This window comes from Anas acuta, chromosome Z (assembly GCF_963932015.1).
Source record: "Anas acuta chromosome Z, bAnaAcu1.1, whole genome shotgun sequence".
Classification (NCBI taxonomy): Eukaryota; Metazoa; Chordata; class Aves; order Anseriformes; family Anatidae; genus Anas; species Anas acuta.
The window spans coordinates 5,808,535-5,825,169 of NC_089017.1; the positions used below are offsets into that span (position 1 = coordinate 5,808,535).

The 16,635-nt window shown below is 51.2% G+C and overlaps 1 protein-coding gene across 11 annotated transcripts in view; it reads left to right on the forward strand.

Annotated features, from left to right (window-relative positions):
• RUSC2 (RUN and SH3 domain containing 2) overlaps positions 1-16,635 on the forward strand; it is a 52,743-nt gene that overhangs the window by 28,809 nt on the left and 7,299 nt on the right. For 6 of the 11 annotated variants that reach the window (XM_068667734.1, XM_068667730.1, XM_068667733.1 and 3 more), the window contains 5 exons: positions 8,497-10,575; positions 12,010-12,777; positions 13,253-13,453; positions 14,257-14,400; positions 15,447-15,523. In XM_068667734.1, the coding sequence (XP_068523835.1) occupies positions 8,604-10,575; positions 12,010-12,777; positions 13,253-13,453; positions 14,257-14,400; positions 15,447-15,523 (3,162 nt within the window). In that variant the 5' untranslated portion in view covers positions 8,497-8,603. The other 5 variants (XM_068667738.1, XM_068667736.1, XM_068667735.1 and 2 more) reach the window with 5 other exon arrangements.

A 16,635-nucleotide genomic window follows, 5' to 3' on the forward strand; every position in this document is an offset into this window, starting at 1 on the left:
ATGCTCTGTTGAGCCCAGTCATTCCAAGCCTAATTAGCACATGAGCTGTCTTCTGGAGCATTATCCTAAAATAAATGTCTCACTCAGGGCAGCTGATCACTGTCCCAGCCGGAGCTTTACAAGCCGAGTTTGGTTTGAGGTGCCAGCCCCTGCTGAGGGATAAGTTTCTCATCTCAGAAGAAAAGTATTTGTAATCATTAGTAGAGCCTGGTCTGCTTCATAAGTATTTTATTAAGGTTCTGGCTTGCCTTTTGTTAGCTCTGTTGCATGGAAAATATTCTGTTATGTAAATTAATGCTGCAGTTTCATCCAGATCCTCTGAGCTCTGCCTCGCCACCGTGCAAACACATACACAAGTGGAGAGAGATGGATGTTGGGATGGGGACAGATCTTGTATGTGAGCAGGATGAAAAGCTTCATCCTGCTCAGAATGCTGCCTCAGAAGGGGCTGCTCAGAGAGGTGGCAAACGCAGCAGGAAATATAATGCTCTCCTTCTCCTAACACAAGGACAAGTAATGAAGGTAAATGTTGGTAAATTCAAAAGGACTGACTGACAGCTACCACTGTGGCATGTAATTACCTATAGAGCTCAATGATTCAGGATGTTGCAGGGTCCAAAGGTTCAGGAAAAAAAAAAAGAAAAACAAAACAAAAAAACAAAACAAAACAAACAAAAAAAAACTGAACACTATCAGGGATATCAAGAATACGTAGCATTATGATTGTGAGGGCACCTAGCTGGTTATGGAAGGATTATGAAACCTGCTTCTAGACATAAAGTGTTCTCAAGTGGAGGCTGCCCATGTCTGAAGGGGGAAAATGGAACAGCCAGTTGCTCGTTTGCCCACTTTGGGGTTATAACACCTCATGCTGAGCCTCTGAACTCCGCTGCCAAAGGCGAGGGACCAGGCAGTACTGGCCATCTGATTCAATCCACAGACTTCTGTGCTCCCATGCTGAAATTAAAGATTCCCCGAGGCTGTTGATCCATGAAGGCTAAATATGTTCATCTGTCCAATGCTTCTTTTTCCTCCCTCTGTTTCTGAGCTAGTGGCAACAGTTGCCCTAGATTTTTTAGTTCTTGGAAAAAAACAGCATTCTTGGTAGACTTGTTTTGGGCAGGGAGGTCACATCAAGACCTGCTGTGTAGGGCAAAGAGCAGTTTCTAATCTTGCACAGTCTCAATATGTGCTGGGAACTGGGAAGGGTTAAGGTTTTCTGCAGTCTGGGCAGGACTCAGCTGTTGGACATAGCTGCTGTTTGAAAAACCATTTAGATTTGCAGTGAGGAGGAACATCTAATAAAACCAGCCTGCTGCTGGGATGTTTTTCTGTTTGTGTTTGCTTTTGGAGCTTCTGATCCGGTTGCACACAGTATGTACTAAATTTGTTGTACAATTGCATAATTTAAAAATAATAAAGCTCTGCAAATGCAGGTATCCTGGATAGCTGGCAGAATTGATGCCCATCACGGCGAGGTAATGCCATGCCTGCATTGCTTCTATTCACATGGCTGCTGTAACAAACCATCATACCACCACTGTGTTCAAGTCTGAAAATTATCCTGTAAGGGCTTTTTGACATCTCTAGCTGTTTTATTTTTGGTGGGTTGTGGGGCAATACTTTAGTTGTTTCAAGAATTTGTTCCCCATGGGGTTTTTCTTCAATTTCCACTAAATACCCTATCCACATTTGCTGCCCATTCTGCTTTTGCTGTGTTGCAACATCTGTAACGTAATGTCATACATCTAGGTTGTACACCTAAAATCTGCTGTCCCAGAAATGGTTGCTTTTCACTTGACACTGAGTGATTTGTATATACGTGGAGTTCTGGGCTAAACAGTAAGCATAATTTCACAGCCTCTCTAACTGAGCTGTCTTACGACTGAGCACCTTATTTCTTGCATTTTCATCCATTGTCACTGATATTTTTGCCTTGCAGTAAGGGTTCAGGCTTGCTTTGCAGCTGTGATTCCCGCCAGGCATGGTCTTGACAGAAAAGCAGTGCTGTCTCAGCCTGGATAGACAGCAAGTAATAATGAAGTCACGCAGCCATGGAGTGGCTTGTGAGTATTTTTGTGCTGACCTGTGCTGCGGTAAGATCTTATTCCCTGTGAAGACAGGCCTTCTTTGTCACTTCTAGGGCTTAGCTCATCTCTTCCCCCCAAGTCACGAAGGTGATAGGGGGTCTAGAGATCCTTCTTGAGATGGAGCTGTCCTCATTTGCTTTCTTTGTGCAGACAAAACTTCTGAAATTATCCTCCCATAACCCTTGGGTAAGCAGGACCGTGCCTTTGTCACAGTCTGAGCAAAGCCGAGCTGGCTGAAGCCATCTTCCAGGAAATGTTAGGAAAGTCCTGAGGGCCCAGCGGGAGAGTTTTGTGACCTATTAATTCTAGAGATGCTTCACATCCCCAGCAACCCCTGAAATCTCCAATGCTGAGAACATTCCCACCCATATGAAGCATTTCTGCCCTCTCTGCCTCTCGCTGTGACCTCGGGAGCCTTCACCCCTGCAGCACACACCTGAGCAAGGATGGCTGCTTGCTCACAGTTGCATGTGGCCATATAACAGAGGTGTTGGGAACAGCCTTGCCATCTTGTGTGCCTGCAGGCACAAGTCAGGGAACCAGCTTTGATCCATGAAGCCACAGATGTGGTCCTCAGTTGGTCCTCGGTCTGTACAAAGAGCATATTCATGAAGTAGCCAGCTGATAGTCACAGCCCTGCTTCGTGGCTAAGCCCTGGAGAAACTGCAGCCACGGAGGGGTTCAGCCTGACTTTGGAGCTACTGAGTCTGCCCAGTAATTTCATTTGCTTATTGGATATTTTTTTATTTTCAGCATGGGTTCTTGAGGGCTTTGGGAATCATGTAGCAGCCAGGCGCCAGAACCCAGCTGGATCCATGGTTCAGGAAGGAATTGTGTAATTTCTGTTCTTACAAAAGCTTAGATATGCTTTCAGAGTGCTCAGGCTGAAAGATGCTATGGAAATGCAGCCCCTCCTCCTGCTGCTGCCACTACAGCGTCTGCGATAAGAAAGGATTTACTGTGCTTGGAGTTTAATTCAGCAGCAATTTCAGTGAGATATTAACATCAGAGTCTCTTTCTCCTCTGCAGATTTGCATATGGTAATTAGGAGCATATGTGGTGGGGGCTGGGGCAGAGGATGGCTGGAGGAGAAGGAGGAGGAGGAGGAGGAGCAGATTCCAACCCAGATCACCGGGGCCATGTCCCTGAGTCACGGCCTGCAAGTGGCTCCTGCTGAGTGCCACATGCCAGCTGGTGAGTCATGGAGCAAAGGAGCACAGACACGGGAGAAACAGGTTCAGTCACTGTCCAGTGGTGGCTGGCATGGAGCTGCTCCCTGAGCTACTGTTAACGCCTTCTGTAACTCAAAGCGCCCCGAACAGCTGGGACTTCTTTTCCTCTGACTAGGAGGCAGTACCTGCTCATCCTAGTTGTGTCATCGTTAGGCACGCACGCACTACCTATTATTACTTTCATCTTGCTCGCCCTGTCATCTCTGCTGGCAAGCTTCTCTTCCCTGACCCGAGCAGCTCCTTGCTGTCACGTGCACAAGGCTGTGATTGACCGTCACATGCTGCCGTTTCCATTTTGAATGCATCATAATCCTATATAGCTCTGGGATGTAATGATACATTAATAATGGACTTAGTCAGGCTGTCCTGGAAACCTCTGCAAAAATCTCGGGCCCAGGCAGCACCTTGCTGTGGAAAAGAAAGTGGTCTTTTCAGGAACTTGCTCAAGACCACAAGAGGAACCAGCCTGACTTGAGGCAGAAATTTAAGAAGTATCTAGTCCTTCAATCTTGTGGCAGTCCCCTGGAAACACTGGGTGCTGGAGTGTTCACCCTGGAACCAGGCAGACCACCCTCACTCTGCTCCCTGTTCCCTGAGGGAGGGAAGGGCAGCAGGAGGCTTAGGGTGAGTCGAACAACTGCTATTTCCTCTTGCACCTTTTCTTTCATTAAACATGCTGGATGATTTATTAAATCATTTAATGAAGGCATGAATTTGGCAGAATAGTATTAAGTGGCAATAAATGAGCAGATGTCCAAACAAATACCACTAGCTAGTCCCACCCTACTACAGCTTATGGGCTTCCCAAGTCCTCAAATCCATTCTCTTTTTACTCACTTGGATAGCTCAGTTCTGTCCCCAGGCCGTTCACCCTGTGCCCCTTGCTCCATCTTCATCACGCTGTTCCCTGAATGCTCTCCAGCTCGCTGGAATTTTCCTATTGAGTTGTTTTGTTTTGTTTTAACCATTCAGTGCTTTCAACCAGTGCTTTCTGGCAGCTTTTGGGTTGACAAGGCTGGGGCAGGGATGAGCTGCATTACTGGGATCTTGGAAACTGGTGGCAGAACCAGTGAGCAGCTGCCCCAAGCCCTGAGAACCCCCACACTGCCTGTCCTGTGGGGTGGCTGGAGGGTGACTTTTGGTTTGACCACTTCTCCCAGCCCTTTTGCCAAGAGGTAAACCTACAGGCAGTGAACTGGAGCCCTCTTTCCTCATGGAGCAATGAGATGTCTGTATTGTGCCCGTGGCTGCAAGCTCACACGAGGTGCTGCTCTTTGCAGCATTTCTACTCGTGCTTGTTTTGTAGAGCTGTATGGCTTCTTCAGCTGCGTTAGTGCAAATGTTCTGCAGGAGTCAGGGATTCACATGGAATGATGCCGAAATAACAAGCAGCTCCAATACAAAAGGATTTTTGCCAGCTCATCTATGGAACCAAATGCCCAGCTTTTAACCCCGTTTTTCCATCTTTCACCCTTGAGTCACTTGCTCAATCTTGGTTCATGTGAGGAAGATGACGATGACTGAAACCATAGCCATTCAGAAAAAGGCAGCAAGAACCATCACAGGTAAAAATGTTTATACTGGGCATTTGATTTCACAGATGAAGGGGCTGAGATTTGTAAAAACAGTGATCTGTTCAGAAAAGCCAGCCTCCAAAAACTCCAGCAGCTCCTCCAACTGACAGACCTGATCATCTTGCTCCTGCTTCTTCTTCCTCCATTCTCTAGGCACAGTCTTTTTGCATTTAAATCACATTTATTTCTTAAATCTCGACATGCCTCCCTTGCTATTGCTTTATATCTTGTGAGAAAAGCTGGGTCACTGTCTTCTGGACCCAGCCACGCTCTGCATGCAGTGGCCAGCGTCGAGCAGAGCAGGCTCTCAAGCAATCAGTGATGGAACCCTGAAAGTGTGCCCGGAGTGGTAACAGATAGCAGGATAAGCCTGGGGGGTCTGTGACCACCACATTTTGACATTTGTGATCAAAATGGGTGTTGTGCTGGTGCATCTAGAGTCACGGTGCTCCTTGCTTGCCTCCCAGCCTTGTGCTGCTGTGACACACTTTTCCATTTTCCATTGCTGGGTGATGCTGTGTTTGCTGTTGTGTGTTTAGGACTGAGAAAGCTCCAGCACTCTGTGGGTTTGTGCTATTGTGAGTGATAAATAAGAAGAACTAACCTATTTGGCTAAAAGTGTCTGGATACAGACTGCCCATCCCTACTTCTGGAAGTCTCTGCTTGCAAAGGGGTGTGATGGCTTTACAGAGAGCTGATCAAAGCCAGCAGAATCTGAAATTACTCTTCTTGCTGGATTTTACACCCTAGTGTAGATCTCAACCTACCATACCCTAAACAGAAGAGGGAGGATCCTTCTGCAGTCTTCCAGAACGAGGGAGGAAGAGCCAAGAGATGGTACGGCCAGGGAGAATGGGTTGGGAAATGAGCAATCCCTGAGCTGGCAGAGCCACTGCCTAACCTCCCTGCATCCCCAGGACAGGAGGACAAGCAAACAAAACCCATGCATATCCCTAGGGCAGCTGTCAGAAGAATGGCTCCCAGCAGGGGCTGGCAGCATGCCCCCTTTGATATTGGACCTCAGAGCCTCGTGCTGGGAGCAGGGTGTAGGTGCAGGCAGAGATGCTGCAGCATCTGTGACCGTGAATCACAGCTGCCACCGACACCAAACAGCCGGGCAGCGCTGCAGAGGGACAGCTGGGAGTGCGCGAGCTCCCTTGACATTTCGCTGTGAAATGTCAAAGTGTGCCTCTGCAATCCCTGTCCTCCCACAGCAGCATCTGCACCGAGGTGAAGCGCGTGCTGCTGGCAGGGCTGGCCAGCAGATGGGTGAGGGTGAGAAGCAGCAGAGGCCCCATGCTTCTGCAGTGAGGTGTTTAGTTGTCACGGTCTGGAGCCTCAAAATGATGCTTTTCATGCTGTTGCATTCTGGCAACACTCAAAATACAGCAGAGCCTTACGGAGAGATGTCATCTAAGTGTTAAACCCAGCTACAAGGGTCGTAGTGAGGGAAGGGGAGGTCTGAATGAGCAAGGAGGCACCGGGAGACCAGGGCTGGCTTTTTCCCACAGTGCTGGGGGAGGCACAGGATAAATAGGGGTGCTACAAGTACCATCAACAGTGCACAAGGATCAAAATGGGACAGGAACACTGCCCAAGCTGTTGGACACCACTTTCGGTGTGTGTGTGGCAGGCACAGAGCCAGGAGCTGCTGTGGCTGATGGTGGTTCTTGAACAATGTGGTCGTGGGGACTGAGAAGGGACTCGTGCCTTTCAGCCACTGCAGGGCTGTGGGAAAGGAGCCAGAGGAGTGGCTGAAAGGGCAGGGAAGGGTGTTGTAAGCATGAAGAGACTATAGGTGGGGGGAATTTAGGGCCTTATGACAACCCACTGCATGTGGTCCAGCTGACCTCTCTACTTCAGAACTTAATCCTGGCTGAAACATCACAGCCAAAGCAGGTATGAGGGGGTGTGTGCCCCTCACGTGGGTCTCTGGTAGAGTCTAGCCTGATCCACAAGGCTTGTCAGCTCACTAACACTAGCGTTAGCATTAGCTTTTACATCATTGGGTTTTTACTGTAAACACCAGGTCTGTTTCCATCTTTCTATTTTTTTTTTCTGCCAACACTTCCTGTCTCGGTAAGAATCTGTACTGTGCGTGGGAGGAAAGTACTTCTTTTGATCAGCTTTATTTTAGCATTTTTTAATTGCTATTCTTATGCCGTGAAGCTGGAAGAACTGAAGCTGCTGATCTTCTTCCTGTAAAGCTGTCTCATTGCTTACACTGTTGCTCTGACTTCACTTATCCTACATTTCTCAATTTCTTTTCTGGGCTCCCATGTGCCTTTGAGGCTCTGGTCCAAATCCATTATCAACCCATAGTCACAGACACTGGGTTGATGTAGATAAAGATTTAGAAACCATAAAAGTCACTTTTTTAGAGTCTGAAGGTCCCTGGTGGCAGCAGACCCACGGTCCTGGTGTCCAGAGATCACAGTATGTGGTGACAGGGTGCTGTGAGCACTGGGGATGCCTGGATGGGATGTGGATTGCTGACCAACGGTGTTTGGGCTGGGGATTTCAGAACTAGGGACTGCTATATGAGAGCCCTAATTCCCCTCAGCATCACCCTGGGTCAACGTGTTTTTTTTTCTTTTTTCTGGTTTCTCCACCTCCTTGGTGCCCTAGCTGCTCCCCCAACTCCTCTGCATTGGTTCCTCTGAAATGCAGGAGGGAATGCAAAAGGGCTGTTGCAGCAGGACAGTAAATACAGTGCAGTGAAATGCACTAAATAATCAGATAAGCAGGTAAGTGTCACACACAGAGTGGCAGAGCAGTAGGGGACTGCGAACCAAGCACCCAGGACCATAAGAGGAACCATCCTGAGGCGAGGCTTAGCCTCCAGCAAAAGGTTTGCAGAAGGCAGAGTGCTGCATGGCACCTATTTAACCACCAGCAGCTGCTCCCCATTGCCTCTCTGATGACAATGATTCCATCTACTCCTTTTCACATGAGAGGCCCTCGTGTGCTTAAATAGTTGAATAGTTTGGTTCCTCCCCTGGGCACCGTTAAAGGAGTTCAGGAGCTTATGGGGCCTCCTGGATTTTGGAGAAGGATGGTTGTTGCTGCTTTCCTGTTCCGGTCTGTTCCTGCTTTCCAGTTTGTGCCTCGACCTCTGTCTCTGTAGTGCTGTGGTGCAGTGAAGGGTCTTGTTTGTATGGGAAAGCTGAGGATACCTAAAAGCAGGTAAAGATATTGAATCCCATGGGAGAAGATGGGTTGCCCTCATCAGAGCACGGCTCCTCATTTCAGACCCTGTGCTCTGCCTGCTTTCCTGTGAGTCTGCAATGCCATCAGCAGCGAGGTTTTCATTTGACACAATGCCTGTGATGTCCTTTGACCACTCGAGTGAAATCAGTTACCCCAGGTAAGTCTGAGAGAGGTCATCTGGAAGCACAAGCATTGTTTCTGGAGTCCAGAGAGAAAGCAACATGTTTGTCTTCCACCGTAATGCTTTCCCTGAAGAAAGATTGCTCAGGTAGTTGTGCTGACAAGGACTGCTCTGTTTAGGTCATGAAGTCTTCAGTCACACCAAGGATGCTTTAAATATTCACTGCCTTTCCTAAGAAGTGACTTTATTTTTTTTTTGTCTCTCTCTAGGTATCTGAATTCCCCCATGAGAAGTGTCCTCCCAGCCTCTCATGCGCAGCCCTACCTGCCCATGGGTAGCACCAACTTAACTGATGTCCTGAAGAGCATTCCTCACCATGGATAGTCCACCAAAGCTGACTGGCGAGACACTGATTGTCCATCACATTCCCCTGGTGCATTGCCAGGTCCCAGACAGACAGTGCTGCTCCGTGAACAAAAGGACCAACCCCTTCTGTCAGCCAGATCTCAACGTTACACGGACCTCTGCCCTTCCAGAGAGAGACCTCTCACAGACCGACTCCTTGGTGTACAGCAGCTTTCTCCAGACCTCCGAGAGCTCAGCAGAGGCCTCAGACAACAAAGAAGGCAAAGCGAGGGACTTGATTGTTGCTAGTGCCAGCAAGCGACACAACCCTTTCCTACTGAACGAGGGAGAAGACCTCAGCATCTTTGGGGATGACTTGGGTCAGAAATCTTTCCACCTTCACAACTCCCTTGCGGCTGGCAAACCTCCCTTTCACCTGCACGAGCTAGCCTTGCCTCCTTTCCACCTCCACGACACCAACCAAATAGTGAAATCCTGGAACATGGCCAGCCGGTCCGGTGTGGTAGATGGGCAGGAGGACAAAATCAGCAGCGACGACATCCAGAAGAGGAACAACGCCAACCGGTGCCACCAGGCCACCGAGCGCATGGAGCTGGATGAATGCAGCTGCCATCGCGGCAGCTCCTCCAGCTTCTCCTTTGATGGTGGAGACCAGGAGTGGAACCAAAACACGGGTGAACCACTGAGGAATCAGGATGCCCTGCACAGCCGGACGTGCAGCTGCTCCAGCTCCGAGCTCCACCGCTGTCGCTGCTACAGCTCGTCAAGTCAGTCTGAAGTGATTGACCAGCAGATGGGCTACATCAGCGACTCTTCCTGCAACAGCTCCGATGGGGTGCTGGTGAACTTCAGCGCTCTCTACAACAAAATGAACGGCCATTCTCGATCTAACCTGAATTCAGCCAACCTGTCCTGCGACTCTTCCTTCTGCAGCCACTCAGACACGGGAGCTTTCTACCTGGATCTGCATTCATCGCCCACAGAATCCAAGATGTCGTGCGAGTCGCATCACCCGGAGAGTTCAGGGAAGGCGTGTGAGTGTCACCACTCCTCCTCACCTGTCCTGGATGCTAACTGCAACTCCTACCACCTCCACTGTGAGCCTTGCACTTCAGAGAGCTCAGACCTCACTGCCTGCTTCCAGAGCCAAGCGCGGCTCGTTGTGGCTACTCAGAATTATTATAAGCTAGTGACGTGTGACTTGTCTTCCCAGTCATCCCCCAGCCCGGCAGGATCTTCCATAACTAGCTGCTCGGAAGACCACACCAAAGGCAGCCCAGCCCAGCCCACTGAATACTATCTTTTTAGAAGGCCTGACCTGAGGCAAGAAGAAAGCAACGTGGAGTGCAGTGAAGAGGAGACAAAGGGAGAAGCCACACAGAACATGATTGAGGGCCAGGTCTATGTAAATGTGTCACCACCTAACCTCAACACGAGCCGGCAGCGCTCCCGGAGCTATGATCAGAACCTGGACAGGAGCCCTAGCAGCAGGCTGGGCTCTCTGGAGCGCATGGTGAGCTGCCCGGTCAAGCTGAGTGAAAGCCCAGCGATACCCATCCAGAGCTCCCCCCCGAAGCGAGTGACATCTTTTGCCGAGCTTGCTAAAGGAAGGAAAAAGAACGGCACCTCCCCGCCGCTCCGGTCCAGTGGTGATTCCTCCTTGGAGTTCTCCCCGATCCCCGAGACGCAGCGGGATTGCCCGACCTTCCTTGAAGAGAGAGCTCGCCGCAGCCAGAGTCTTCCACCCATGCCCTTCGTCCACGGCCTGAATCGGAGCTGCGAGGGCTTCTGTTTGAATCACCCTTTTGGGGACAGACAGGCTTTGTGCTCCACCAAAGACTCGGGCTCCACTGAGACCGTCCCCAGTGGGCACGGGGCAGGTGAGCAAGCCTCTCTCTCCCTGCTGACGGAGGCAGATGCCAGCTTCTCAGGTAGCTCTGCCAGTGGCCACGGACAAAGAGATGTTAGAGCCCGAGCAGACGGTAAGGAGCCAAACTAGGCAGAGTGGAGAAGTAACCAGAAAAGCTTTTTGGGGACTAGAGGGGAGCAGCAGAGGAACGTGCATGGCAATGAGAGACCAGAGCCTGCACAGTTTCCTGGTCTGCTGGTCTCTGGGACAAAGACCCAGATCAGTGCAAGTGTCTTGTCCTCCTATTTCTTTAGAAAACCGAGGATTTGTGCAAACCTCCCATATCATGTAAGGGAGGATAAGCACTCAGGGTCTGTGCAGCCTGGAGGATTGTCTCATTCTGACTCCCTTTCAGGGCACAGTACTCCTCCAGCCCATGACCTGCCCTTAGCTCCCAAGACAGATTTACAGATGCTCCATAGAGCCATGTTCCCAGCAGACAAAGGGAAGGGAACCCCTGGTTGGTTTTTAGACTTTCCGTTTTGGATCCATATGGGGCAGAGGCAAGGAGGCAAGTGGCATAGCCAACAGCCCCGGTTTGATGCAGGGCTCATGGAGATTTGTCTCTGCCAGCACTTACAGTATGAGCCCTACAGAGATCAGAGGAGCTGTGTGTTTGCTGTAGTGTCCTGGCCATTTCTTCCACAGCACATAGGCCTGCAGCAGAGGTTCCTCTGGAGGAGCACGTGGCCATTACCAGGGTAATTGCCCCAGCTGCCTCTGTGAGAAAGCCTGTAGAACCTGAATTGCTTTCCACACTGACATTGGCATTACATGTCTCCAACCGAGAGCAACATGCAAGTCTAAAGGGTCTGATAAGGGACCAGAGGCAAAGCAACCTCTTCTAAAGGCAAGCTAAAGGGAAAGAAGGCTGGCATACCCCGTGGGGAGTAGGTAACATTGGGGGTCTGCTTGCGAGAGCTCCTACAGGCCCTCAGCATCCTTGCCCCAGGATTTGCTGTGGGCTGGAGGAGTGGCAGGGATGTAAGCCAGGACCTGCCTGCCCGTGCAGTGTGGGTGGTGATCAAGGAACCTGGTCAGGCGTGTTGTGCACTGTGCACGCAGTGGGTCACCTTTTAGCTGTGTCCTTGGGACGTGGCCCCATCAGGAGCAGCAGGCATGCATGCATAGGAGATCAGCCTGGTACACACCCTTAGGAGATCCTTGTCCATCACTTGCTGGGGCATAGTAACATTTTTCCAGGATTGGAAGCTTCAAACTCTGCTGTGGGCCTGATTTCACTGAGAACACTTGGGGCTGGTACAGGGAGAGGGAGGAAGGGAGCTGTGTGCTTAGGGGGGAACAGGTACAGCAGTTACGTGTCCTTACCCTGCCAGCTCATGTAACTGGTTCAGACTTGAACCACTCTGCTTTTGTCACTGGTAACTAGCTCATTCTCCTCCTCCTGCAGCTGAGAGCATGTTCCCTTTTGCCCGTGACCCACCGAGCTCATGATGATTGTCCCTTTGCCCATCCTCACGTGCTGTCCCCCTTTCTCTCCCCGAAGGTGGCGGCGCAGACAGCAAGCCCGTGGTGCGCTACAGCAAGGACCAGCGCCCCACGACTCTGCCCATCCAGCCCTTCGTTTTCCAGCACCACTTCAGCAAGCCGCCCAAGGCCCGTGCTCTGCACAGCCACTTTGCCTCCAGCCTCTCTCAACTCTACAGCTTGTCCAGCAACCGGGCTGCCAGCCAGCAGATCTCCTCCAGCTCCCAGGCCTTGGCGGAGCAGGCAGCGGGGAGCCAAGCCCACAGCGCGCTGCTGACCCAGCGCTCAGCGGATGGAGCTGCCTCCCTCAACGATGGCTGCATGAAGAAGCCAGCCCCGGAGACAACCCGGCCGTCCCCCCTGGGCAGTTACTCTCCCGTGCGATGCAACGTGCCTTTCTTTCAGAGCGTGGACTCCTCTTCCTCACCCACCGCGGAGAGAGCTGGAGAGAGCCAGCCGCCCAGGAGCAGGTCCTGCCCCATCTCTGCCAACCTGCTCCCTACCAGGTCTTCCCCTGCTGTCAGTGCCACGCATCCCTCCCAAGCCACCAAAGCCGATGCCCTGAGGCAAAAGGAGAACCCCAGGCTGGTTCCCAAGAAGGAGGCACCGCTGGAGCCAAGCCCACATCTCTCCGAGTACCGACTCCACAGTGGGTCCCTCCTGCCCCTTTCCCTGGGCGGTGTGCCCCTGAGCCGAGCTGGAGCCCATGCAGATCCCCACTGGAGGAGTGGCAGCGAGACCAGCAGCTCTGGTCCCCTGAGCAGCATGGGAATGCGGCCCCTCAATGGTAAGTACCCATCCACCAGCACGTGCTGGTGGGGAAACATCTCCAGCTCCCTGGCTGTGGCTGCCCTCTGTAGCACCTCCCTTCCCACAGCAACAACCTGAGCCAAAACTGCATCTGGGTGCTGCAGCGTCCAGCAGCCCCTTGTGATCACTGCCTGCAAAGCTGTGCACTAAGAGCATGTCCCTCCAGTCCTGAGTGCCTCCTGTGATCCTAAAGCTCCCCATGCTGGGTGCTGGCACCCTGAACCCATTCCCTCTGTGCCTGCAACCACCAGCCCACTGGGCTCCTGCCCTGCCGTGCCAGGCTGTGGCCTCCACCTCCCCCTGTGTATATGTGCTAACGTCCTGAAATGCTGCTGGACTGCAACTAACTTGCTCTCTCTCTCTCTCTCTCTGTTCTTTCTCCTTCCCTCCTCGTTTGTCCTCCTGTCCACTCGCGTCCTCTCATCGGGTGCACGCTGCCCGTGGCGTTGCAGCAAACCACCTCTCCCCTCAAGCGCTGAAGTGGCGAGAGTACAGGCGGAGGAACCCCCTGGGCCTGGACCGCGTTTCGGGGCTGCCCGGCTTAGCCAGCAGCCTAGACAGGAGGCAGCAGGAGCCCCGGCTGAACCGGGGGAACCCCATCTTTGAGTTCCCCGGTGCCCTCAACGCCAACAATTTCCACTGCAAGCTGAACGGTGCGCACCGCCCTCCTGCTGGGGGGTCTGGGGGTGGCCTTGGGGCTCAGGTACAATGTCCCAGCTTTTCCTGGCCTCGTCACTGCTCTGCCAGCTCTGAGCAGGAGGATCACAGTGGGGCTGAGGGGTTCAAGAGGAAGGTTAAAATTGCCTTACTGACTGGTACACAGTGTGGAGCCTCCCTTCTTCCCTGTGAGCTGAGAACTGTCAGGTCTGGCTCTGGGCTGGGTTGAAAGGCCAGCTGAAACCTCAGCAAGTGCTCCAGGCCTGTGTCCAGCTTGTAGTTCACATCTTACACGGGGGTTGTGCCCCTTGGAGATCTCATGTCTGTGTCCCTGTGGCTGCCCATCTGCTCCAGCATCTCGCACATGCTAGATGTTGGGCTGTAGCTCAGGACTCCTGCAGAAGTCTCCCCATGGAAATAGAGCTCGTCCCAGGGGCCAGGCAGAAGGCATGTTGCTTGTTGCCTGTCGATGCCTGTAAGAGACAAGTAGGGATTCTCAGTCTGCTCTTCTTCTGACCCACAGTGAGTTTTTCTTTAGGACCAGCCCATGCAGGTGAACCTCCCACAGCACCTTCCAGTGCCCGCGGGTCCCCAGCCGAGCTGGAGCTGGATGTTGGGTGAACTGTGGGGTTGAACATGTTGCAGAACATCACTGGGAAAGTAGGAAGCCTATAGCCTTGCTGTCCCAGTCTTGGACAGGGAGATGGGAAGACTCCTGCTGTTGCAGCCTGCTTCTGGGAAAAATGATGTGGGAGAGGCTCTGGGGCTGACCCTTCTCTCTCCTGTCTTGGCCCTGCAGGACAGTCCATGAGACAGCTCCAGCTTACCTACACTGACTTCTTCCCTGACTACTTCTCACTAGCTGAGAAGCCCCCAGCTGAATTCTGCCTCTCCCCGGATGGCAACACGGAGTCCATCTCTATTGACTTGCTGCAGAAGAAGGGTGAGTCCGTGTGTCCCTTGTGGCAGTGGGGGAGAATGTGGCATAGCACAGCATAAGGCAAACGGTGCTTCTCTCTCACCTCGTCTCTGTAGACATAATGGTTTCTTTGCCTGCTCTTCTCTGCTGTAGCATCATAATTAGATGCCCCTCCTGGACTGCCAGCTGTTCCCATTACATGTTCGTGTGTTCTCTGTACCTCACCACATACCACAAAGTATAGATAAGCTGTTTGTCCCAGGAATTAACAATGAGAAAGGGCCTTAAGTCCACAAGAATGTGTGGAGAGAGCAGGCAGGCAGGGGAGCATGGCCCTAAGGCAGAGCATACAGCCACCCTGTCTCAGTATAAAGGCTAGACCTCTGAATCTGTGTGGAGCTGCAGGTGTTGGCCTGAGCATGTGATTTAGTTAAAAGGTCTGTTGGGTCTTATATGCTGAAGTCTTTATATCAAAGGGTGAGAGAGAGTGATAGGACCCATACTAGATGCAGACTTGGGGACGGGATTGTGGCAGCTGCCTCTGTGTCATGTCGGAGGCAAGTGATGTGCAGAAAGGTCCCCGTGCCCTTACCAGTTATGTGATGGTGATTCCTAGAGGGCCTTCCCCCCTGTTCCACTTGTGGTCTTGCATTGTGCTGGAGCAGATGTCAGATTACCCACCACTGGATTGTTAGCCCCTGCCAAATGCATGGTTCCTGCCCTGTCATTGCCTCAGACCCCATTTCTGCTCCCACAGGGGATGGTGCAGTGGAGGTGATGTTCCATGTCCCTTAGGAATGTTTGACAAGATGTCTTATCAGCCACTTATGTCTTCAGCCACTTCTAGAGCTTGTCTTACTGCCAGGCTGATGTGTGAGTGCTGGAACCAGCAGGGATAGTTTTGCTGAGGAGTTAGGACAGGCTTTACATGCAGAGATAATCGTGTCCCCAGAGAGACTGCATGTGCTGGCACAGCCTGTAAATACCCCTGCCTGATTTCTTCATGAAGCATTTGGTCTGGGTTTGTCCTAGAAGACCCTCGGGCACCTCTGATTTCTCTTTCCCTCTAGGTCTGGTGAAGGCAATCAACACTGCTGTCGACCTGATTGTGGCTCACTTTGGAACCAGCAGGGATCCAGGGGTGAAGGTAAGTCTTGCTTTCAGTATGTCTGCTCAACATAATCAGTGATGTAGAGAGGATGGAGAAATACTGCCTCTCCGTTATTTTCCACTTCAAAAACTAAGAGGCATCAAGTGACGCTAGTAGTACCAAGAACAAAACAAAGAAACCTGATGTTACCTCATGCAGCAGACAGTAAACGTGTTCTTGCTGCATGATATTGGGGATGCCAAAAGATTACGTGGGTTTAATTGGAAAAATATGGGGAAGGAAATTCATTGATGTCTACTACACACAAAGGAATCATGTCCACCTTAGGTAGTCCTAGCTGTAGGCTGGAACAGCATTATTAAATGGAAGTATTATATATTTTTGCTCCGGTTTGACTGTTTCTTATGTACTTGCATGATATACTCTACCTGGTAGAGAATACCAGGCCAGGTAGACCTCTGGTCTGATGTGGTACAATGGCTCTTTTTTCTCATACAGTGGGGAGTTATGTCTCCTTTCTCCATCTGTCTCCAGATTGTGTTCTGGCACTGGTGGCAGGGCACAGTGCAGTGCTTTGATGTATGACAGGACTCCATAATGATAAAAAAAAAAAAAAAAAGGGGGTTAGTCATTGTTCATCTGGGGCAGGTGGTCTCTCCCTATGGCCCATACCACATACCCACTGGTTTCAGAGTGCATCTTGATGGCCCATGGCTGTCTTTGGCTTGTGCTCCCCTCGTTGCTCATTTCTGGACTAACACAAGCAGATCAAACTTGCTTGTTTGACCCAGATGGTGTTGTCAGTCCTGTGATGCTCAGCATGTTTGTGGTGCCTCCTCTCAAACCAGAACAGTATCCTTCAGCTGCAGGGACTCTGTGGCAGCAATGTAACACTGTTTGAAGATGACAACTTCCCCTGGAGTGCCATCCCCAAGGAGAAACTTGACTAGGACAGATTCCAAGCCAATTCAGTCTTATCTCACAGCCCAGGGTAATTTTCCCCTAATTACAATTGTTGCTGAGGCAGAGATTGTTGTGCAGCGTAACATGAGCTGTTTGGATTTCCACAGCTTTTTGAAAACTTCACTGTGAATTTCCTATGTCTGCTGTCTTGGTTTGGGGAATAATTGCAACATTTGCCCATTACT